We start from the raw sequence: 25,260 nt of genomic DNA, 5'->3' as shown, positions 1-25,260 counted from the left end.
GAATGATTTAAGTCTCGCTCCGCAGTAAATCATGGATATAATTAGCAAATGGCACACAGCACGGGCAATTCATCATTATCGGGAGGGCACCCTTCCAGGGCTGGGAGAGCGGCAGACCCACGGCATTGTTTCCAAATAAAGATCCATAAATACCGATTCCCTAAAATATTAATGCCATTACCGTGCATTACGGCGGCGGCACGTAAAGACGTATAGTTAAGACAAAAAGCAGTCAATAAACCTTAAAAGAAAACGAGTAATAAAAAGGGGCAAAATATATTTAGCTTCTGTATTTGAAATTAACGTTATCTACTGGTCTTCACAGGGCCTTAAATTTGTTCTAATGGCGAACCTAACGCTGCGGCAGTAAAATGCGTAATTTACCTGTAATAAGCGCTTTCGAGAGAATAAAAATCGCGTTAAGGGGCGTTTTAAAACATATAAGGCCATTTTCACGAATTAAATATTTATTCCAATTCAACACCCAACTTCTATTGTTCTTGCCTCCACGGAAGAGACACGGGCACGTAGCACTTGGACCAGGTGCACCGTGGGCCCGAGGGGACAGGAGGCGACGCACACACGGGTTGAAATCAGTGGACAGAGCGTCGGCCTGCGGACTGAAGGGTCCCAGGTTCGATTCCGGTCAAGGGCGTGTACCTTGGTTGCGGGCACATCCCCAGTGGGGGGTGTGCAGGAGGCAGCTGATCGATGTTTCTAACTCTCTATCCCTTCCCCTCTCTCTCTGTAAAAATCAATAAAATGTATTTTTAAAAAATAAAAATAAATAAGTGCTGCCCAAGGACTCCGGATCCGCCCAGGTCCTCCCCAGACGCGGGGACGGAGAAGCTGTCCGCGGGGAAGGCGGCCGTGACCGTCCCTGGGAGCTGCTCCCACCCAGCATGCCCGTCCACACCCACGTGATCTCTCTGAGGGACCACGTCCCCACCTGCCCTCGTCCAGCGTGAACCGGACGAGGTCACCGGTGCCTGCCGGGCTGGGCCGATGCCGCGACCCCCGTCCTCCGGGCGTGGGCACTGGGTGACACAGTGGCTGAAGGGAGGACTAGGCCGCCAAGAAGACCGACAGCCTGGTTCTGGGCAGGGGACTCCCCGTCACCCCCAGACCCAGTGCCGGCCTCGTCCGCACGCTGCCATGTGCCCCCCGCTCAGTAGCTGCGGGGCTCCCGGGCAGCTCGAGACGCCCGTGGGTCTGGGAGGGTCTCCATGTGGGAAGGTCCTGGGGCTCTGGCTGGACCCTGCCAAGGACCGAGAGGAAGACGCCACCCTCAGAGGAAAGGGACACAGGGCTGCCCTGGCCGGTTTGGCTCAGTGGCTAGAGCGTCAGCCTGCGGACTGAAGGGTCCCGGGTTCGATTCCGGTCAAGGGCATGTACCTTGGTTGCGGGCACATCCCCAGTAGGGAGTGTGCAGGAGGCAGCTGATCGATGATTCTCTCTCATCGATGTTTCTAGCTCTCTATCCCTCTCCCTTCCTCTCTGTAAAAAATCAATAAAATTTATTTAAAAAAAGAAAGGGACATAGGGCTCCAGATACCACCTCATGTCCCGCCTCGGTCCCGTGGGAGGTCCTGGCTCATGTCGCTGCCGCTCTCTGGACAACTCACCGGAGACCCGGACGCCTCTGTGGGACGGAGCTGGGCCGCCTGGGGGTCGGCGGCCGGTGGAACCCAGGCAATGGGGCCTGACAAGGACTCGGGATCTGGCTGTGGGTCAGTGGGCACCGGGGCTGGGTGAGGCCCGCAGGCTGGGTGAGGCGAAGGCTGCACTGCAGAGCACACCTGGGGCGATTAGGTGCCTCTTAATCACTCATCCCACAGGGTCTGCGGGCAGCGCCGGGCCTCCGTGGCGGGAGCTGCCGAGGGAGGGTGTGGACCGTGCCCGCAGGCCTGGGCGGGGTGCACGGGGCCGCGTGGATGCATTTCCAGGGGACGCACACAGGAGCTGTGGTCCTGATGGCCTAGGTCGGGGGTAGGGCCCGAGGGGGCATTTCTCCGGGGTCCTGAGCAGTCCTGACGCAGACAGGGAAAGAATACGCTTTGAAAAGCCAGAGAGGAGCTGAGGAGTTTTACAAACTTCCGACACTAACCCCACCTCCACGTCCAGAAGTCCTGCTGTCGGCCCGCCACGCACAGCCGGAGCGCGGAAACCAGGTGCCCGCTCCCGGGAAGTGGCCTTCGGGGAGGGACGTGGGCGGCTGAGCAGGGAAGGCCCCTGCACCTCTGCACCAGGAGGGGCTGAGAGTCGGGGCTGGGACCAGGGCCCCGGAGCTACGGTCTGCTCCCCCCGGGCACACGACTCCCATGTCGGGACCTGTGCCGCCTCACCCTCTGGTGTGGGAAGTTGGAGCTTGTGTTCTCGGAGGTCTCATGTCAGCTCTGAAACCCAGAGATGCCTGTGTGCACTCACATACACCCAGAGACGCCTGTGCACACACACACACATATACACACCCAGAGACGCCTGTGCACACACCCCCCACATACACCCGGAGACACCTGTGCACACACCCCCCACATACACCCAGAGACCCCTGTGCACACACACACACACACATATACACACCCAGAGACGCCTGTGCACACACCCCCCACATACACCCAGAGATGCCTGTGCACATGCGTGCGTGCGCGCGCACACACACATACACACATCATACACCACACACATTCCATATACCATACACACATGTATGTGTGCACACACAAAAACCATACATCACACACATCACATAACATGTGCACACACATGCACAGCCATCATGTAACACACACATGCACGCACACACCTCTTCCATTTGGCCAACGGACAAATGCGAGCCCACCTGTGCTGGGAGCTACTGCCCAGTCCGCGCCACCCACCTGGCCACTCGCTGCAGCCTGACGGGGGCTGGTGCCAACGCCTCGGGCGTCTGCCCAGGAGCGAGCCAGCGGCCGCCCAGCCCCTCCCGCCCAGCAGACTCCGCCTGAGACTTGGAAAGGTGTTCCCTGTGCAGCCTCCTGGCACCGGCCGCCCAGACCCGGCCAGCAGCGCCGGCTAGCTGAGTGATTGGCCACTTGGGCCTTACGTGAGTCCAAACCCGCCGGGGGCACCACTCGGGCTGCCCCGGCTTCTCAGGGCGCCTGGGACCGTGATGTCTGGGACGCTGTCTCTGCATCCGCCTGGTGTGGGAGCCGCCCTCTCAGGGGCCTTCCCAGCCAGGCTCACCTCAGGCTGCGGGAAACTGCAGGCAGACCCCACGCCTCTCCCACAGGCGGCCGCCACTCAGGTCCAAACAGCTGTGGACACGGCGACCGCTGACGCTCTAGACCAGTGGTCGGCAAACCCATTAGCCAACAGAGCCAAATATCCACAGTACAACGATTGAAATTTCTTTTGAGAGCCAAATTTTTTAAACTTAAACTTCTTTTAATGCCACTTCTTCAAAATAGACTCGCCCAGGCCGTGGTATTTTGTGGAAGAGCCACACTCAAGGGGCCAAAGAGCCGCATGTGGCTCTCAAGCCACGGTTTGCCGACCACGGCCCTAGGCAAAGCCACACTCGTTTCCTACGTGCAGCATCCTGGTTTTTAAACTCTGGCACCTGCTTAAACACGTCCCCAAACGTGAGGGGCCCCGGAGCCTCCTCCGCCGGCTGGGTCCGGCCCCGGCGGCCCTTCCGAAGCCTGCGCCTGGGGGAGGGGGCCGCTGCTGAGCCAGTTCCCCATCCAACGAAGCAGGTCAGGGCACCGGTGACCTTTCCGGAAACCTCCCCAACCTTTCAAGGGAGTGAGGCTGGGCCCGGACACCGCCTTTCTAGAAAAGAGAGTGTAGCTAGAGCCGGCATCACAAAGCCGTCGGCAGCTCCTCACCTCAGTGGGCAGAAGCAGGGGTGGGAACGTACGGCCCACGGGCCCTATGAGGCCCTCAAAATCATGGGTCTGGCCCTGCCAAGGCCCGGGTGCCGAGGTCATTAGGTGTTTGACCAGATAGAGCAGGCGAATGTCTAAGCCAGTGGTTCCCAACCTTTCTAATGCCGCGACCCTTTAATACAGCTCCTTGTGTTGTGGTGACCCCCAACCATAAAATTATTTTCGTTGCTACTTCATAACTGTAATTTTGCTACTGTTAATGAATCGTAATGTAAATATCTGTGTTTTCCGATGGCCTTAGGCTCTACAGCAGCGGTTCTCAACCTGTGGGTCTCGATTCTCAACCTGTGGGTAGACTCTAAGCTGATAACCCTGTGTGTCTCATGAATGATGTTATAAATGTGCAAACGGCCCTCGGCAGCACAAAGGTTCCACCCCTGCTAACGTCAGGGTGCGGATGCGTGAAGTGGGGTTGTGCACCTGAAACCTGTGTACTTTCCTTAGCCAGGGTCCCCCCCATAAGTTCCATAAAGAGGAAAAGAAATCACTGGAACCACCTTATAGTAAAACCAGCTCCCGCCGCCTTGGGGACGGGCTGCACACTCAGCTTTGGGGGAGCATCGGCACGTCCACAGGTCACTGTAAAGAAGCTATGGAAATAGGGGGTGTCCCCCCAAAATGTAGCCACACACTTAGGATCATCATAAAGGCAGTGTTTACTGAAATGCATCTCATTTCCACAACGGGGCTGTCAGTTGTTGAAGTGTGTGTATGTTTGTGGGGGCGGGGGGGGACTCCCTGTATATGGCCATCTGTTTTCATTCGTTCATCCCACTATTTTCTTTTTTTTTTTATATATTTTTATTGACTTCAGAGAGGAAGGGAGAAGGGGGAAGATAGAAACATAATGATGAGAGAGTCATGGATCAGCTGCCTCCTGCACGCCTCCTGGGGATGGAGCCCGCAGCCCGGGCATGAGCCCTGACCGGGAATCGAACCATGACCACCTGGTTCCTAAGTGGATCTCAGCCACTGAGCCACGCCGGCCGGGCCACCGTACCTATTTCCGCACGGCCATAGCTTTCATCATTCTGAGCCTCCACGTTGCGCTGGATAAGCTGGAGGAGCACGTTCCCAAACCCACAGGTGGGTCCCGACGGGTCTCCGCGGACGCCCCTTCCTCAGGCTTTTGAGAAGGGCCTCGCGCTTCCCACGTGTCCTTGCTGATTCCCGTTCGCTCTGCTGGCTCTCGTGCGGGGCTCTGGGTTTGACATCGAGGTGCGGACGGTTTCCCGCGTCGGCGGCGGCGTCTCCTCACTATTTACTCAGCCTTCCTCCCCGTCCTCACTCAGCGAACACCGGGAGAGACAAATGCGGCGGCGCCTTCCCGCGGCAGCTCCAGTCCATAAATATAAATTGTGCGCTAATTCCCCCAAAGCATCTATACGTTGTAAACCTGGAGACTTCTCACACAGCTGCTCCGTGCTAAACAGTGGCTTGTCCAGAAGGGGACAATCTGTGTCTCTAATTGCTGTCACTGGAGCCCAGATTCATTAGGCGACTTCCCCATTAAACGTGAGCATTAATTTGTCTGATGAAATATCGCCGCTGCAGCGTTCATTAGCCGTGCCCACTGTACGGCGCCGGCTCCTGCCTAGGAACCGCGGTTAATTCCACTAATGGGTATCTCCCTGCTTAGGGTTTGCGGGGAAAGTTACGCCGTCACCTTACCGCCGCAACTTCTGAGGAAATCTAAACCCCGCCAATTATTTTCCACAAAAGTTTGGGACGTCCTTAGGGCAGGGAGAGAAGACGGGGCGGGGGAGGGGGGCGGGGGCCCGTGGGGGAAGACAATGGGCTCTCGGCTCATCGTGGGATCCACAGAAGCCATGAAATTTCACCTCGGAACAAAAGGAAAAAAAGAATCCTCTCCTTTGGGGCAAGTGGGTATTTTTTTTCCTTTTTTTCATAATCACGCAGGTGGCAGGGCCCCACTAAGCCCGACACACGTGCTCTCCTTCCGGAAGAGGAATCGGCAGAAGCTGGCAGGCTAGCCCCGTGGTCGGCAAACGCATTTGTCAACAGAGCCAAATATCAACAGCACGACTGAAATTTCTTTTGAGAGCTGAATTTTTTAAACTTAAACTTCTTCTAACGCCACTTCTTCAAAACAGACTCGCCCAGGCCGTGGTATTTTGTGGAAGAGCCACACTCAAGAGGCCAAAGAGACGCATGTGGCTCACGAGCCGCAGTTTGCCGACCACTGGCCTAACTGATCTGATTCTGCTCAGCCCGGGACGGCGTGTCAACCAGGAGGGAAGCGCGGGCTCCCCGGGGTGCGTGGCAGAGCCAACTCAGGGCGGCCTCCCGGACCCGAAGGTCCCTAGCGGCTCCCTCCACGGCCGGGAGCCGTGCGGGTCCCGGGGGCACGGCCGAGCTGAGGTGCGGCCCCGCTCACCTGCCTAACGAAGAGGTGTGGGGGGACGGGCAGCCGCTGAGTCGGGGAGGGAGGACTCGGGCGGGGTCCCCTCCGCCCACCCTGTCTTCCCACCAGACTCTCGGGAGGAAGGACGGTGGATAAGACCACCACTGGGCCGCCTCCCACCCCACCCAGTTACAGCACGTCGGCGACACGCTGACTGTCTCCCGCGCTCCTGCGGGCCCTGATGGGAGGAGTTCAGAAGGCGGCACTGTGGGACACGGGTGTTCTCTCTCACAGACTCCTGTCCTGCGCGACGTCACCTCAAAACACAGAAACTGGGAGGAGCCGGGGACACCCCGCCCTGGGTCATGGGCTCAGTGACCGACCAACGCTCCGTTTTGCTTTGGTTCCTCGTGCGTGTCGCCTGCACGCTCACACCGCCGTCATGGATGTGCCGAATCGCACATGGACCACTGTCAGCTCTGCTCCCATGCACGCGTGTAAGCGTTTCCCTCCTTCTTTGTTCTTTGATAAAAAGGAAATTGATCTTCATCTGGATATGATCCTGCTTTTTACACTCAGCAAACGCTGCTGGGGTTGGGGGGGGGGGCATTTCCATGGCGTCTTTCACTTTCTTCCTTATTCTGGGAGCTTCCCAGAATGCCTCTGCCCACGGCCCGGTCTCCTTGCTTCTCTCGCATCTCCACGGACCATGAGTCATACATTTCAGAAGAAGTTTGTGAAGCGGGAAAAACAGAAGTTTGGGGAAACCGCTCACGTTTCTCCGCGTTAAAATGTCAGCAGCAGCATCCACCTGCTTCCGTCCAGGTCCGGAAGGCCTCCTGGCGGCCTCGGTCCTCTTCATGGAATGTTCTGGGAGCATCTCTTACCCGCAGGCAGCTGAGAGGGTCTCCCACGGGGTGGGCAGGCTCCTGGTGGGGAGGCCCAGACCCTCTCTCTCCTGCCCCACAGTCCCTGGGGGCCGAGGCCACGGAGGGAGGCACAGCCACGGGTGAACCCGGCCCTGGGATACGTGGCCAGGTCTCCCCTCCTGGGACAGCCCCGTGGCAGGGGCTCTAGGGGACTGTCCCATGTCCTGGCAGGATGGGGGCCCCCCCAACCCCTGCACAGCCTCGGGGACCCAGCTCCCCCTGGGAGGGAAGTGCTCCTCGGGCAATATGGGGAAGCCAGGGGTCTGAGCTGGGGAGCCGTCACCGAGAAGGGGCGTTGGCGCCACGCTCCGAAGGTGCAGAGACCCGCAGTCGGGGTCATGCCCTCACCGCGCTCCTGGGCAGGTCTGCCGTCTGCAACCTAGAGTCCCGCCCTGCAGCCGGCAGCCAAGCGTGGTTCACGATGGTGCTGTGCTCAGCCCGCCTCTCCCATCGGACCAGGGTCCCCGCAGCCCCTGTCCCCTCGGCGGGCGGCCCCAGCACCAGGCACGGCTGCAGGAGGCGGGTCACTCGGAGACGGCCAGGCGCTGGGCACCCGCGGTGCGGCAGGTGCGCGGGTGGGCCCTGGGGACCGAGAAATCACAGCCGTGGGACAGACGCACGCGTCACCAGCCTCATGTTCTACAAACAACTGCACCGCACAGGGTCCTCGTGGGGCGTGTGAGCTGAGGGAGAAAATGGAGCGGGGCCTGCGGGGTGTTTCGGACGGGGAGTCGGGCCGGTCTCTCTGAGATGACAGTGGCCACCGGAAGGAGATCATTCCAGGTGGAGGGTCTGTGGGCACGGACGTCCTATAGCGGAAACAGGCCCCTGCACTGGAGGGACAGACAGGAGGACGGGGAAGGGTGGGAGGGAGCCGAGGACGGAGCCACGGTGCCCGCTGGGCCGGGTCCCAGGGGCCAGGCCTCGGTGGAACCTGGCTGTGGTTTCGGGCGCTCCCCCTTGGCCTGGGAGGGCTCGCTGAGAGGGGCCGTCCCAGGGGCCACGCTCCCCGGCCCCCCAGTTCTGCAGGAAGCGCAGCTGGCCCACGCCGCCGTCCTCGGGGCTCCCCCGTCAGGGAGGTTTGGGGGCAGCAGACGAGGGCCCAGGCGAGGGCACTTGGCATTCGCCGCAGCTGCTCCGAGGCCCGCGCCACCGAACATCCTGCCGGGCCCTGAGCTTTATTGATTCCTCGGGAAGCAGACCACAATTATTTCTGAAAATGGATGGCATATTTGTCCACCCTCTGGAGCAGCTCAGACTCCGATAGATAAAGCGTCAGGAGAAAAATCAAAGAAAATGGAGGTGTCCATAGCGCGGATAGATTTTTCTTTCCTGTCGGCAACGTCCAAGCAGCTTGCAGAAAAGCAAGAACCAGGACGGTGGGGCAAGGCAGCGCCGGGGTAGGCGCTGGCCGGAAGGGGCAGCGGGAGCCACAATCAGGCCCGCGGCCCGTCCCTGTTTGCTAAAGAGCCGTCAGTCCTTGTTCTCAGGAGACCCAGCCTCCCTCTGCCACCCCCCGTCTGGCCCACCTCAGGTTCAGGCTGGTGCCCCGGCGGGTGACGCCAGGGGAGCAGCGACGTCCCCTTTCATACATAAGAGAGCTTGACCCCCAAAGCTGTTACTCTCTCTCCTGCCCCCTGGGGGGCCGTCCCAGGGGCCCATGTCCATATCTAATGAACGGACAGGATCCCGGGACACGTGGCCAGGTCTCCCCTCCTGTGACAGCCCTATGGTGGGGGATCTGGGGGGCCGTCCCCATGTCCTGGCAGCCTGAGGAGCCCCCACAATCCCAAGCACAGCCTCGGGGAACCCAGCTCCCCTGAGGAGGAAGGTGCATCCACAGGCCTGCCATCCTGCACCCGAAAGGCCGCCCGTCAGTACGAGGTTCAGACGGGCCTCAATGCAGCAGGAGGAGGCCACCGGCCAAGTGTCCGGGTCACCCCGGGCCTGCACACAGACCTGGGGGTCGCTCAGGAGGGGGATGGTGAAGTCCGGGCCCTGGGCCTCGGGGTCAGTTCCACGCACACAGCAGTGTGTGCCCAGGTTCGCGGGAGACCGTGACCGAGTGACTCCCACAGCGGGGACCAGGGACAGGGCGGCCCCCCAGCGCTCACCTGTGTGTATCCTCAGGTGCACCTTCAGGTGGTGTGACGTGCGGAAGGTCTTCCCGCAGTACGGACAGTCCTTCATGGCCGAGCCCAGGCTCCGGTCCCGCAGCAGCGCGGGCGGCTGCACGCCGGCCGCTCTCCCCGCCTCCTCGCCGAGGTCTGCAGCGGGGGAAACGTTCGCACGTCACTTCAGCGCCCGTCAAAAGTTGTTCGCACCCAAACTGCTAACGCCACGCAGAGTCAAACGTGTCGATACCGCACCTGTCGGTCTCGTTCTTTAAATCTGACAGAACGCTGACAATTCATGTATTTCCTTGTTATTCTCCAAAATTATTTCATCTTTCCTATCATCGTCTTAAGCAGCATATGGTACCTTTATATCGAACTGAATTAAACAAGAACAGAAACAGCTGTGTCAGCAGCTGGTCGGATTTCTCCTCTTGCTTAGCTCCTATTAAATATAGTTTTTCCCCCAAAAGTTTAGCAATGGTGGTGTTTGGTTGGATCTGATTAATTTATAAGAGCGACTGCCGGGAGAGTTTGCCATGGGACATGAAGAAGCAACGAACGGAAAATAGAAAGCGTGTCGGCCGAGCCCCAAAGGCGTGCAGACCAGGGCGACGTAGGGGACAGGAAGGAAACGACCCGACGGGTCCTCTCCCCCTGGCAGGCTCCGCCCGTGGCTGCTGGGATCTCGCGGGAGGGAGAAGCCTGGAAACGCAGTTCCACAATCCGCCCGCGATGAGCCGCATCCACAGGCCCGTGCAGACGCGGCTGAATCTCCGTCAGCGCGGAGCACGGCGCTTGAGAACCCGCCTGCAGCGCATCGATACCCACGTCCCTCCGGCTGCTACTCGTCGTGGAACCCAAACCGTTAGACGACAGAGCGAGATTTGCATGGAAATGACGGGCCACGACAGTAAATAAAACGGTGGAAACATCGAGCGTTTGGAGAACACGTCAGGGCGAGGCCCGAGGGGGCGGCGGGGCGGGAGCTGGGAGCTGTGTGTTGGGAGAGGACTGCGGGGGCTGCGCTGACGGCCTCACAGACCCCGAGGCCCTGAGGTGCCGAGGCTGGCGGGATCCTCGCTTGTTGCAGCCTCCGCCCTCCCTCGGGGCCTCACCTAGACCCACCGGGAGAACGAGGGGACCTTCTGGGGTGACGACAGGCCAGGGCTCTGCGGAGAGCAGAACACACGAGACATGTCCCACGCGAGCGATGGCAATGCAAGTCGCTGCCCTCCTGCAGACCGCAGGCCGTGAGCGGGACGTGGCCAAGCGCCCTTGGCTCTGAGGCTCTGTGGAGACGCTCTGCTTGGAGCACCCTTCCTGCCTCAGACTGCCCACGACAGTGGGGGGGCGTCACCCTGGAAAGTCCCCCGAGGGCTCCCGGGAGCCCTGAGCTCCCAACCCCTCTCACCCCCGGGGAGCTGTTCTAAGGGCCTGATTGCCCGGCATCCTTTTCCTCGGGTTCCGCCACACGTGGAACTCGCCCCCCCCAGCACCAGGTTTGGGGACATCCACACGCATGTGCAAAGGCTACCGACGAGGGCCATGGACGAGGGCACACGGGCACCAGAGTGTGAGCGGTGCCACGGCTAACCCGTGTCGCAAGCTGCGTGCAGCCGGCAGGGCCCCCACCCCCAGGCGCCAGTTTCCCAAGAGCCCAGGAGAACGATGGCCAGGCGTCCGTCCAAGTCACCCTGCAGGTTTAAACAGCTGCAATGCCCGCTCCTGCCGCCCGCCCGCCCGCCCCACCCCTCAGCACGGGCACTGGCCTCCCGGCCTCCCTCGGCCTCCGAGGCTGGGACCGTGAGGTCAGTAAACCACCAGTGAGCCCGCCCGGCCTCGCTGTGCGCAGTCAAGGGCCCTGTTTCCACCAGGCGGCGGCGGCTCTCAGCTGGGATCACAAGCAGAACGAGGTGCCCAGAGGCTGTCTCCCAGAGAGAGGTGTGCGGGTGGGGGCTTTTCACCTCCTTAATCCTCACCCGGGATATTCTTCCCATTGCTTCTCCGAGAGAGTGGGAGGCAGGGGAGCAGGGAGGGAGGGACAGAGGGAGGAACATCCATGTGAGAGGCACGGGGCGGGCTGCCTCCACACGAGCCCCGACTGGGGCCGGGGATCAAACCTGCAACCCAGGTGCATGCCCCCGACCGGGAACAGAACCCTGGACCCTTTTCTTTTAAAACATATTGTTACCGATTTCAGAGAGGAAGGGAGAGGAGAGAGAGAGAGAAACATCAATGAGAGAGAATCAGGGACCGGCTGCCTCCTGCACGCCCCCCACTGGGGATGGAGCCCGCAACCCGGGCCTGTGCCCTGACCGGGAATCGAACCCTGACCTCCTGGTTCATAGGTCGACGCTCAACCCCTGAGCCAGGCCCGCTGGGCAGGAGTGGACGTCTGCCGCCCTATTCCTGCGGGTCCTCGTGTGCCGTGATCTGCACGTGGGCACAGCCCCCAAGTCTCCCTCCGACAAGCCCTGGTGACACACCGCGGGGCTGTGGGACAGTCAGACAGGAAGGGAGGGACGCGATGGAGCGGAGCGCAGCTGGCGGGGACGGTCCACGGCGGCTCCGGCTGCCCCTGCCCGGGCACCTCTGATGAGCACAGATAAGGCCGCAGCCTGGAGGTTCCAGTGTGTGTGTGGTGGGGGAGGGGGGGGGAGGGCGCCTGACTGTCGTCACGTGGAGCGATGGCCTGGCCCTGTTGCCTTTCATCTCTCCATCGTGGACATGTGTGGCCCAATAAAGAGAATACATTTATAAGATAAACAGCTTTCTCTGCAGATTTAAGAATCTAATTTTCACTTTACACAGAAATGGGATTTTTTTTTTTTTTTTGGGAGGGCCAGAAGGCCCATGGCATTTACTCTGAGACTAAATCCAAGTAGAAAAACAAACTCTGAGCGACGATGAAGGGGACGGTGGGTGGTCCCGGGAAGTGTCCGGAGGGGCCGCGAGCCAAGGGCAGGGACGGATGGCTAAGGACGCGCGGCCAGGCCTTGTGCGGGGACCTCGAGCCCCCGGGGGCTCGCTCAGAGGCCGATACCTGAAGCCTCGTCCCCAGTGTGACAGCGCTGACAGCTGTCCTTCTCCAGGATGTCTGGGTGGAGGCCTGAGGCTCGGCCTGCCGCCCTGCACGCCCTCCCCGCGCCCCCCGCCCCACCCCCAGCCAGGAAGCAATCCGGGTGCTGGTTACAGACCGACGTCCCCGCCCCCCAGGGAGCCGGCGGTGGAAAGGAAGGGGCACTTCAAATACCGAGCTGTGGTCCTCAGTCGGACGCTGGTGGGTGGGTGGAGCCTTCTGAGAAACGTCCTTCTCCACAACCTATTTCTTCCCCCCGGGCAGGCGCGTTCCCTGGGTCTTCCGGGGACGGAAGGAGGACATGTGGACGGAGGTCGGCCTCAGACCCGTCACCTGCTCCTCGTGCTCACCTGGACCCGGAGTGACCCTGGGACCAACTGGCTGCGGCTGGAGGCCGCCTCCTTCTCCTGGCCTCCCTGGATGGGGAAAGGCTGGGGGAGACCCCTGGGACCCCGCACGCCCCACACTGGGGATTGAGTCCACAACCCGGGCATGAATCTGACCAAGAATCGAACCGGTGACCTCCTGGTTTGTAGGTAGATGCTCAACCTCTGAGCCACGCCAGCCGGGCTGGGACCCTGTTTCATTTCTCGACCCCACTAAGCAATATGGGATCCGCTCCTCAGAAATGGAGTCGTGTATGCGTGCAGCGATTATATTCTGGAGGGAACGGGCTGCAGGGGTCCCCCTTCCCAGGTCCCAGCCTAGAACTGGTGAACGGTACCAGGTACCGGAAACCCTGCACGCTCTCCCGGCTCCCACAGGCTGGGAGTGTTTGCTGGAAAAGAACAGACAGGCCCAGTCGTCCAGGTTACCCGGCCAATTCAGGGCGACTCAGAGAACAGAGCCAGAGACCAAACCGGGGAACAAAGAGGCTCCCTTTGCCTCGGGCCTGTGTTCTCAGTTCTCTCTTCATCCCTCCCCTCCCCGTGCCCACAAGTGCGTCTTGGAAAGATTTCCTTTCAAAACGGTTACAAGGAGGATGTTGGTGGTGGTGATGGTGATGATGGGGTCATAGTGATGATGGTGATGGTGATGATGATGGTGATGGTGATGGTGATGGTGATAGTGATGATGGTGATGGTGATGATGATGGTGATGGTGATGATGAGGTCATAGTGATGATGGTGATGGTGATGATGGTGATGATGGTGATGATGGTGATGATGGTGATGATGGTGATGGTGATGATGGTGGTGATGGTGATGGTGAGGTGATGGTGATGATGGTGATGGTGATAGTGATGATGGTGATGGTGATGATGATGATGATAGTGATGATGATGATGATGGTGATGGTGATGAGGTCATAGTGATGATGGTGATGGTGATGATGGTGGTGATGGTGATGGTGAGGTCATAGTGATGATGGTGATGGTGATGGTGATGGTGATGGTGATGGTGATGATGGTGATGATGAGGTCATAGTGATGATGGTGATGGTGATAGTGATGATGGTGATGATGGTGATGGTGATGATGGTGATGGTGATGATGTGATGATGGTGATAGTGATGATGGTGATGATGGTGATAGTGATGATGATGATGGTGATGATGATGGTGATGGTGATGGTGAGGTGATGGTGATGATGGTGATGATGAGGTCATAGTGATGATGGTGATGGTGATGATGATGGTGATGGTGATGGTGAGGTCATAGTGATGATGGTGATGGTGATGGTGATGGTGATGGTGATGGTGATGGTGATGATGGTGATGATGGTGATGATGAGGTCATAGTGATGATGGTGATGGTGATGGTGATGGTGGTAGTGATGATGGTGATGATGAGGTCATAGTGATGATGGTGATGGTGATGGTGATGATGGTGATGATGGTGATGGTGATGATGGTGATGATGGTGGTGATGGTGATGATGATGATGGTGATGATGGTGGTGATGGTGATGATAAGGTAATGGTGATGATGGTGGTGATGATGATGGTGATGGTGGTGATGATGGTGATGATGAGGTGATGGTGATGATGGTGGTGATGGTGATGATGAGGTAATGGTGATGATGGTGATGATGGTGATGATGAGGTAATGGTGATGATGGTGATGGTGATGATGGTGGTGATGGTAATGATGGTGATGAGGTGATGGTGATGATGGTGATGATGGTGGTGATAAGGTAATGGTGATGATGGTGGTGATGGTGATGATAAGGTAATGGTGATGATGGTGGTGATCATGATGGTGATGGTGGTGGTGATGATGATGGTGATAAGTTCATGCAGTGACTGGAGAGTTTTCTCAGCAACCTCACCCGGATAAGGTAGCTGTCTGTATACCTGAACACTTATCACTTTATACCATGAACTAGCCATGGTATTTTATTTTATGGAACTTCTAGTATAACAGTAAACACATTTTCCTAGATGAGTTGTCAAATCGGAAAGAGCCTCGTGCAAAGAGTACCACAAAAGTCTGAATCTCAATTCATTAACAAAAAAAAACCCCTATTTTTGGTGTCGAAGGGGCGAGCAGGACATCAAAAAATTGCATCTTTCTTCATTTCTTTGCCCCCATATAGCCGTCTTTAAAATATTCCCCAGGGAGAAGAAATGGCTCTTTGGAGAAAGTCCAAAAGAATGCACAGCTCCTCTTAAAAGCTTAATACTCTCCCTAATTTTGAAAACTTTAACATGAATAGACTCAAACGAAACAATGATTGCTGTGGTAGAGATTCCCAGGTGAGAGTTCCTTTGTTTTTTTAAATTACTTTAAATGAGTGGTGTGTGGGAAATCTGTAACATGTCTGTAAACAATCCTATTGAACTCGGGTCCGTGCTGCTTTGGTGTCTCTGTTGCTTCATCGGCTCCCGGGCTTCTGATGGCCATATATAGTCATGCGAAAAAGCTAAACATGAATATGGATTGGCAAAGTGTTTGTTTAAAGAGAGAGATATTTTTGTCCACTTAGGGGGAGGCAAGAGCCAGCTGCCCTTCGGGTCTCAGGACCGGGGACGGGGCGGGGCTCACGGGGACCCCTGAGCTCACCAGCCCATTTCCGTGTGTCCAGGTGTGGAGGTGGAGAGGGGGTGTCCCTGTCACTGCCCTTTTTCACCTTTGACCCACACTCAAAACTGGGCATCTCTGCATTTGGCAAGATAGGATTTCGGGAACTGGGGAAATAGGTCATAAAAAGGCTAAAGTTTGGAGAGAAAAAACATATAAGATACTGGGATCTCAAATAGCTTCACTAAAGCAACATTTTGATGAGTTAAGTGAAAATGAATCAGAAACACATGGATTAAATTTCCCTTAACATACACAAGGGCTCCGACATCAAGCGCTTCGGGCCAAATGTGTTCCTGGTTTTACGGAGCCCAGAGCCCTCTCCTAACCGTCGGGGAGCGTGGCACCCTGCTGGCGACGGGGCCACCCATGGGGTCTCTCTCCTCTGGCGTCCTGTGACCTGCCGTGGGCGACAGGGTCTGCGCTCCCTGCCTGCCCGATTCTCCCAGGGCCCTCGGGACTGGCTGTGGGTGGCGCCTCTAGGCCCCAGCCTGGGGACCGACCGTGGACGTGGCAGGCAGGATTTGGGGACACCTGGTATGACGGGTCTCCTTGGGCTCTGCAACCCCTCTCTCCCCTCTGGCCTGGTCAGGGGTGCAGGCTGGAACCCGCCCTAGAGACCACAGGTGACTGTGGCCTGAGCAGGCCCACCATGACCCGGCTGGACGAGGCGAGCAGGCCGGAGAGTGAGGCTGGAGGGGGCCGGCCAGGGCGCAGCGTCTCCGGGGGGGGGGGGGGGGGGAAGCCTGGTAGCCAGCAGGGGCGGGACGGCCCTGGGCCCATCGCTCTCTAGAATAGCCCCATCCTTCCCAGGGTCCTCAGCCCCGCCCACATGGCCCCCCTCCTGCTCTGACCTCACTGCCCTCTGCCCCCCGCCGCTGTCCTCAGCACCCATCTTCTCTTCTCCTCGGACCTCCGCAGTGGGGGGGAACGTCCGGCTCACAGGCCCTATAAGCTCGTGAAATCACTTGGTCTGGCCCTGCCGAGGCATCCGGGGGCAGTTCATGAAATGTTTGACCAAACAGAGCAGGCTCACTTTTATTTACTTACTTTTTATTTATTTTTTTAAATATATTTTATTGATTTTTTACAGAGAGGAAGAGAGAGGGATAGAGAGTTAGAAACATCGATCAGCCGCCTCCTGCACACCTCCTACTGGGGATGTGCCCGCAACCACGGTACATGCCCTTGACCGGAATCGAACCTGGGACCCTTGAGTCCGCAGGCCGCCGCTCTATCCACTGAGCCAAACCGGTTTCGGCTACTTACTTTTTATTTTATTAAATATACTTTTATTGATTTCAGAGAGGATGGGAGAAGGAAAGAACGATAGAAACATCCATGATGAAAAAGAACCATGGACCGGCTGCCTCCTGCACGCCCCACACTGGAGATCGAGCCCGCAACCCGGGCCTGTGCCCTGCCCGGGAATGGAACCCTGACCTCCTGGCTCCTAGGTCGACGCTCAGCCACGGAGCCACCGGCCGGGCGAGCAGGGTGTGTTTGAGGGGACGATGGTGAATGGCCTGGAATGACGCTATAAACACCCCAACGGCCCTGGGCAGGAAAAGGGTCCCCACCCTGGGAGCTGGGTCCAACCCCCCGGGGACTCTCCAAAGACACCTGCGCCCCGAAGGGCCCGTGAGCACCCCGCCATCTGCAGCGGCACCGACACCCCGCAGTTGGCAGCGCCCTCTGCTTTGCTCCTTCCTGGCGCCTGCCGCCTCCCTCTGCACGCTCTGACCTCGGGTCGGGCTGCTCCCACCGGGCCCCACCCGGAACACGAGCCCCGGCAACAGGGACCCGGGCCGCTGGGTGCGTTCTGTCCCCGGCACATGTAGGCGCTCAGGTCAGAACAAGGGCTCAGCCTATGCTTTCAAAACCCTGTACCTGCTTTTCTCAGAAAATGGGAGAATCCGAGTGGCCAGCAAGCTGGAAGTCCGAAGCTGAGGTCCGCCTGGGAGGAAGGGCCCCAGGCACCCGTCAAACCCCAGGAACGCCCCACAGTGCTCAGCACCTCCAGGGCCTGTGGTGTGACGCCAGCGGGAAGGGCAGGCGGATGGCATGCCCAGGGGACTTCCTGGAGGAGGCGGCCTCGGGGTCTCCGGTTCCTCCCGACCAGGGGGAAGGAGCCACAGCATAGGCTTGAGCAGCACGGCCACGGACGAGCTTTCTCAGGGAAGGGGGCGGGGCGTGCTGTGGGGGCACCTTAGTCTCCCCCTTCCTCCCTCAATCCCGAGGCCTCGCTGTCACGAGGAGACATTAATCAACAAACGAGTACAGCAAGACAGAAATTCTCAAGCGAAGCCACACCCCGATTGCCGTCATCATTATTGCAGAATATTTGGTGTGCCTTCCCAGTTTCATAATTTAAATTAAGGACTTTTTTCTTCCTTCAAAACAAAAAAGATAACTATAGAAGTCTCTACTTCTAAATAAAGCACAATTTTCCCCAAGATTTCTCCATAATTTATTTTCTTAAAAAAACAATCAACACACCATACCCTATAGCTTTTAAGATCCTTTTAAGATAATTTACAGCCCCCCACTTTGTGTCGGGGCGGGGGGGGGGAGATCGGAGGGGATCTCGCCTGCCGGTTCCAAGGAATTCCTCGCAGCCCTGAGACGCTGAACGGAGCTTTTGAAAATGAACTTGGTCCGTCATCGCCACCTGTGGGGCCGGGTTTGAGCGAGGGGAAGGCGGGGCGGGGGACTGGGGTTCTGCCAGGTTCTCTTTTAAACACAGAAGGCACCTAGGCACCTCGGCGTCTCTCCCATTTAAGCGGAAGGCGGGTCCCCGATGGACGCCGGCCGAGCCTCTGGCTGGAACCAGGCGAGGGATCCGGGCTTTTCATACAGCCGCTCCAATTATTGTAAAAGTCATCGGGCGCCTTAGAACCACAAATATTGACAGTTTACTGCACAACACATTCCTGACATTTGAAGGTCACACCGTACATAACACGGACTCTGTTATAAGAGTGTCGGGAACAAAGAGATACATGATAAGCAATTACCGCCCGGCGCGGGTGTCCGCACGCCGGGGCTGACTCGAGGTTCCGTGGGAGGCACAGGGCCCATTTCACAGGAACCAGGAAGCGGTGCGCGGCTGCTGGGACGGGCTGCCGGTGTGGGGATGGACAGGCCTGGGCGTGGCGTCCAGGGACCCTCCCCCTCCGACGTCGGGTCACAATGCCACTCGGCCACGGAGGGCCCCGCCTCACTTCCCAATCAGGTTCCCCCCAACGCCACTGAACACAGCAGAGTCACGCACGGCCTACTTTCTCCGATGGGTCTGCGTGTGGCTGAAAGGAATTTTAAATATAGATTTTTATTGATCTCAGAGAGGAGGGGAGAGGGAGAGAGACAGAAACATCCATGATGACAGAGAATCATGGACCGGCTGCCTCCTGCACGCCCCACACTGGGGATCGAGCCTGTAACCCTGGCATGTGCCCTGACCGGGAATCGAACCCGGGACCCTTCAGTCCACAGGCCGATGCTCTATCCACTGAGCCAAAGCGGCCAGGGCTGAGTGCATCTTTAAAATTCCTTTCAGCCAGGCTGGCTGATGTGCCTCAGGGGTTGAGCGTCGACCTATGAACCAGGAGGTCACGGTTCGATTCCTGGTCAGGGCACCTGCCAGGGTTACGGGCTTGATCCCCAGTGTGGGGCGTGCAGGAGGCAGCCGGTCCAGGATTCTCTCTCATCATTGCTGTTTCTCTCTCCCTCCCTCCCACTCCCCTCCTCTCTGAAATCAATAAAAACATAAAAATAAAAAACACGCACCCAGTCCCAGGCTGGTGACCCCATGCTGCCCGTCCCCAAGGCTGTGGCATCCACAGACACCCCCAGACACCATCGCACAGGCGCGTGGTCACCGGGCACAGGGAAGACCAGCGCAGGGTCCCTGAAGGCTCTGCGGACACCGAGGCTAGAGGGGAGCCTCTAGGCACCGACTGCTCGCTGCCCCTTCCCCGAAGGCTGCTCGGCCTCGGCCCCCTTCCTGGCTGAGGCTGGACGGAAAGGGTTAAATGACGGGCTAAGCAAAGACTTCAGGGGAAACCAAGTTCTGCCCACTGCAGGGCGTGGAATCCCGGGCCAATGACACGGCCGGTCTGAGGTTGAGTTTCCTCATCCACAACACGGGACAGTCACCATCCTTCCTTTCCCACGGCGCCTGGCGCAGGACGCGCTCCCGGGCATGGCCGCACCTCCCGCCAGCGTGGCCCAAGGGACGCCTGCCGTGCAGGGATGGACAAGCGTGGGGCCCGGGGGACCGGTGGCCTCAGCTCCCTCCTCACCCTGCCAGCTCCAAGGTGTGGAATGGTTAAGGGCAGAAGTAGAATACGGGAAACGAATTAGAATCGTAAGAAACAGGAGCCTGCTCTGTTAGCCGTGACGGCTCTGTTCTGATCAGAAAGCACCGGCTCACCTGCGGGGAGCTGTGCGCCTGGGGCCTGGGCGCTCACATCGGAACGCGGTCCCTCCTCCTGTCCCGAGGACCGCCTGTCATGATGGGGGGATTGACACCTCGTGGCTGACACAGTCTCATCCCGGAGGCACCTGCTCTCTGCAGCCCCTGCCCCTGTGCATGTAATCTGGTCCCGGGGTGCCTGGAGGTGCCCGCCCTCTGCGACCCGCCCCCCAGCATGACTTGCAACCTGTAAAGATTATCCCGCACGCACGTCCCCACGCCTGTCATTCCTAATCCCCACGTAATCTTTGTCCTCCTGCCCCATATAAGCGGCCAGGCTATGGCGGGGGCGGAGCAGGTTCTGTGGCTGACCTGCTGCCCGCCCCGCTGCCGGCGGGATCGGGATAAACGCTCACAGAGGACTCAACCCGTCTCTGCGTCACTGGCTCAAGCAGCCACAGGCAGCCCGGACCCCATGGCTGTCCGGTTACAGAACGGCGCTGCTCTCCCGAAAAGCCTCGCCCCGAGTCGTCCCTCCAAACCCCCAAAGACCAGGCACTCCTCCCAACTTCACAGCGGAAACCAATTCAGGCCCCAACGGAGCTTCGAGTCCTCGAGGATCTTCCATCACAGACGAAGCCGCGGGTCTGAGGATCACCCCGAACTCCCTTCCAAAGGATACGGACGGCTGCTGCTTGGGAAACATCTATATCTCTCTACGTGCACGTGTAAACACCAACGCATCCGGAGAGCGGGCGGTATTAACATAAATAATCGGCAAACTGTCAAGATAAACAAAAGGCCCTCCAAGACTGATCTCGGCTTTATTTCCAGAACGAACGTCCTAAAATTTAAGACGCGGGCCCCGAATGATTTCTGGAGAGAGGACGTGTTTATTAGCATTAAATCCCCAGAAAGGGGGCCTTCCTTCCGAAGAACTCACTTTTGCATCTGAAAAGCAGGCCTATTTAGCATGTGTGTGTTTCTTTAAGGAGCGCTGCCGTGTCAGGGGGGAGCGGGAGGACGGCCCACGTGATCCCGGGGTTGCTATGGTAAATATGCATTTTTTATTGAAGAGTAAACAGTGGCAGGAAACAAGTGTCAGTTGCCAGCTCGGAAGTCACTGCCATTTTTGAGCTGAACCGAGGGATCTGGGCCCTTTTCGTTGGAGAGCCTCCATCGGAGGCACGCCAGCGCGGGATCGAGACAGGGAACCTGTAACATTAGTGCCGGACGCGGCCACACCGAGTAGTGACAGAGACTTTAGAGGACGTATAAAAATTAGCAAGAAAATAAAAAATCGATCCAGCTGTGCCCATCCCAAATCTCTTTCTGGAGATGTGCTGCCCGGCTCTTGGCCTTGGCCCGGGGCACAGACAAGACAGGGTCTCGGCGTTGCCAGGCAGGTTCGATTCCCGGTCAGGGCACAAGTCCGGGTTGCGGGCCCGGTCCCCAGCAGGGGGCGTGCAGGAGGCAGCTGGTCCATGGTGATGTTTCCATCTCTCGCTCCCTCTCCCTTCGTCTCTCCCTAAAATCAGTAAAAACGTTGGGTTTTTTTTTAAGTACCCAGTGTGAGCACGTGTCTCAAAGCGAACGTCTCAGGCTCCGGGAAGCCCCCAGACCAGCCCGGAGGAAGCGGGACCAGGAACGAGTTCGCGAGTAGCAAGGTGACAGGCCTCCCAGGCGTCCCTGCAGGAGAGGCAGCCGTGCCCCAGGGACAAGGGACCGGGGCTGGACCCTCGTGTCTGCCCGGCCCCGGAGGCTCGGAGCCTGCCCGCCTGCGGGGCCCGCTCAGGACGCCGAGATGTGTGGCGCCAAGCTCCGCGTCTGACTCCAAACGGCTCCTGAGCAATCCGGGCGGCACGCTGTACCTCAGGGCCTTTCGCTTCCCTGTTCGCGGAGTTGGACGAAGCCACTGTCACAAGGGAATCTGAGCGTCGCATGAGACAGAGGGTGAGCGAGGCCTGTGTGCCCCTTAAACCCCAGAGGCGCCAGGGCCTAGCGCAGTGGTTTCAACAGGCGTGCCGCCCGGATCGTTCAAGCACGCCCGATTACATGCCAGGGACCTTTCCTTCTCCTCCTTCTTTTTATTTTTAATATTTTTATTGATTTCAGAGAGGAAGGGAGAGGGAGAGAGAAACATCCATGATGAGACAGAATCATGGACCCGACACCTCCTGCATGCCCCCCACTGGGGATCGAGCCTGAACCCAGGCCTGTGCCCTGACCGGGAATTGAACCGTGACCTCCTGATTCACAGGTCGACCCGCAGCCCCTGAGCCACGCAGCGGGCACCAGGGGCCTTTTTCTTTAGCATGGAAGACGTTGCTCCCTGCCCTGGGGAAGCCGCCCACACCCTGTCATGCTCACTTCTGCTCCGGAACCGAGGGCGCCGAAGCATGTCACTCGAACGCGGCCCCATCCTCGGCGGGTGCCTCGGGGGTACTGCTCAGGGCGTGTCCTCCTTTAGTGCCGGCTACACCTGTCTTGACTGTGATTTTGGGACTCAAAACGGAGATTCACACGCACCTGTGCGGTCTACACCTCAGCCGCATCGACTGCAATAAATCAACCACAGGCCACCGGGCGCCGGCTCACTCTGTCCCTCCAACGCCCGGTCAGGGCACACGCCCAGGTTGCGGGCTCGATCCCCAGTGGGGGGCGTGCAGGAGGCAGAGGATCCATGACTCTCTCTCATCATGGATGTTTCTATCTCTCTCCCTCTCCCTTCCTCTCTCTGAACTCAATAAAAACATTTAAAAATCAAAACACAAACCAAAAAAAAACAGCCTGGGTTCTGAGGCTGGGGGGCGGGGGGGAGCCGAGGGCTGAGTCACCTACCTCCCCCCCTCCCCGCCCCCCAGCCCAAAGATGACAGTCGGCTCCCAGCCGGGGATCTGCGGGGAAAGTGGAAGGGGCGTGGCTGAGGCCTGCTCGCTCCTCCTTGGGGACGTCCCTTTGAAAACGTGTGCCATTTGGTGCCATCTGCTCGGCTTCAAAGGCAAAGCCAACCCTCTCAGGGGTCAAGGATTGATGCCAGGGGAGAACCCTACCTGGGTCGCCATGCCCTGCGGCGGGGCGAGGCTCCCCACGGCAGCCAGGGGACACCCAGGGCACCCCAGCGGGACGGCCGGAGCCCAGGGACCAGGGCGCCCAGTCCCCGCTCGGGGGGCCTCCTCCTCGGCCCTCCGCAGGGAGGACAGCGGCCGGCAGTGGCTCCAACATCCGTAGGCTTGTCCCTCCACCAGCTCTCCTCCAGGCTGCCCCCTCCCGACCCCGACATCCAACGCCTGCCGTGTCGCCACTCGGGACCTGCACGTGTGGAGCCGCCTGGGGAGCCATCCACACCCAGCTGGACACCGAGTCCAGACCGAGAACCGCGTGGACACACCTCCCTGTCTGTCTGTCCCGGGGTCACTGCCCCCAGGGCCCTGTGCCCTTGCTCATCTCGTCAACATGGGCCGGAGTCTTGGGTTTCAGGACATTTAATAAATGTTATTTTTAACTGGGAACTGTTACAGACTGCGACCGAACCACGGCAATGTCACAGGAGTCACGGGGGGAGGGGGGGAGCAATAAACAGAACTCAGCCTCTTTTCCCGGCATACACCCCCAGCACCCTCAGCCCTGCACCCCGGAACCCGGGATGCGGACCCCCCCCCACACACACACACACACACACACACACACACACCGCCCCGAGAACCGGCGTGGGTTTCACTTGAAAAAGGCCCTGAGTCTGTCTCCTTTCCCACCCCAGAGGCGAGGGAGCCGCCGGTGCCCGGCCACACCCTGCCCCCATTAATCGCGGGGAACGCCAGCTTGCTGGTAATGGCGCCCGCTCCATAATACTTTCCAGCTAAATTGTTTTGTGGTTTTGATTCTAGGATATAAAAAAAAAAAATGCTTTCCATTATTCTAATGTGTCACGTGTCTCGTGAACCGGTGACCTAAGTGTGTGTACATATAAAGAAAATATGAAAGAAAAGGAGGAAAAAAATATATAAAATATGATGACATCATTTCAAAGGCATAAGCTTTTAAAAATGCACCCGGGGGGATTTATTTCTTACTCCAGAGCAACAGAACGCCATCCGGCTGATGCGCCTGCTCTCTTTTTATCTGGAAGTGTGCCATCTTTGTGCGCCTGGTTCATGCAAGTTAATCAATTTGAGGTTTAGTTACACTGCTGAGGCTTGCATTCTATAGATTGCTAGAAAGTAATTCGAACTTGCAGAATTTATTAACCAAACACCAATTATCATTAAACAGCACTGCATTATCCTGCTTTACTACCTGACAAGAACTACTTAATGAAATTTTAGATTAAAGTTATTCAGGGCTTGATTTATTGTACAAAACTCTAATGTGGCCACTGTGCAGATGCTGGGAGCAGCGGTTTTTTGTTGTGTTTTTTTTTTTTTTTTTCGAAATGGTTTACTCCGGGGACCTCTAACCCGTTGGCGTATCACAGCAACGCATGTGACCCAAAGAAAAAGATTCGATTTTTTTTTTTTTCTCTCCTTAAAAAACATATAGATGGGATGAATGCACTCTGCTGGGACAGGGTCCGACTTGACCTGCGTGGCGAAAGCTGTTTACCGCGCCATGTCTGCGAGATGAAGCGACCACGGAATGTGTTACATACGAGGCTTCCGAGCAGGCAGGAGCACCAGATGTTCTTTGATGTTAATAATGGCATTTATTATTAATATTAATTAGACTGCATTCAGCAATACATTTGGGCCATTTCCAAGTCAATTAAGGAAAACGACGTGCGGGAGATGTTCTGAGCGACGTTTTAAGGCAGGTGTTCCGCAGTCCCCCTCATAAAACAATTCTGCAGGCGCTGGGAGGGGGAAAAACAACCATTTTAAATTCTGGGCTTCGCCGTGTATTTTTTTACGGCTCTAATTCTCCGAATTTTAAACACGCCATCCACCGACCCGCCATCTCGCCCGTCGCTCTGACGGAGAGGCTGCCGCGGGGAAACGTTGCACCATTTTCACTGTAAAATAAAAGCGTGTCGAGGGCCGGGCCACGGGCGGCGCCGGGGCCAGCCTGCGCCTCCGCGAAGCCCGGAATTCTGCTTAATGTGAACGGACAGACTCCTCGTGAGGGCTCCTTACGGACCCTGCCTCGCTCCGAATGTCCCGCAGAAATCTCTGTCATGGAGACCAGGGAGCGGGTGGGTACCGGCACCAGGAAGCTTCTGGAAGCTTTCGTTCTTTGTGGTCTTCCGTCCAGACACGAGTTAACTGGTCATTCACGGGATACGGAGAACCGGTCTCCTCCAGCCCACGGAAGCTCCCAGCCACGGACTTAAGTGACGACGTTACACCACGGTGACGTCCCCGCTGCGGCGTTAATTATGTTTAAGATGTTACACGTGCGTCTTAATCG

The 25,260-nt window shown here is 57.9% G+C and overlaps 1 protein-coding gene across 1 annotated transcript in view; it reads right to left on the bottom strand.

Annotated features, from left to right (window-relative positions):
* Positions 1–25,260, bottom strand: part of ZNF536 (zinc finger protein 536) — a 151,273-nt gene that overhangs the window by 90,815 nt on the left and 35,198 nt on the right. Inside the window, exon 2 of the mRNA XM_054710670.1 lies at positions 9,338–9,490. Within this exon, the coding sequence (XP_054566645.1) occupies positions 9,338–9,490 (153 nt within the window). The remainder of the gene's footprint in view (positions 1–9,337; positions 9,491–25,260) is intronic.

The sequence above is a fragment of the Eptesicus fuscus genome, chromosome 21 (assembly GCF_027574615.1).
Source record: "Eptesicus fuscus isolate TK198812 chromosome 21, DD_ASM_mEF_20220401, whole genome shotgun sequence".
Lineage (NCBI taxonomy): Eukaryota > Metazoa > Chordata > Mammalia > Chiroptera > Vespertilionidae > Eptesicus > Eptesicus fuscus.
Note: the sequence above shows the minus strand (reverse complement) of the source record. Positions and strands in the feature narration are given on the sequence as shown.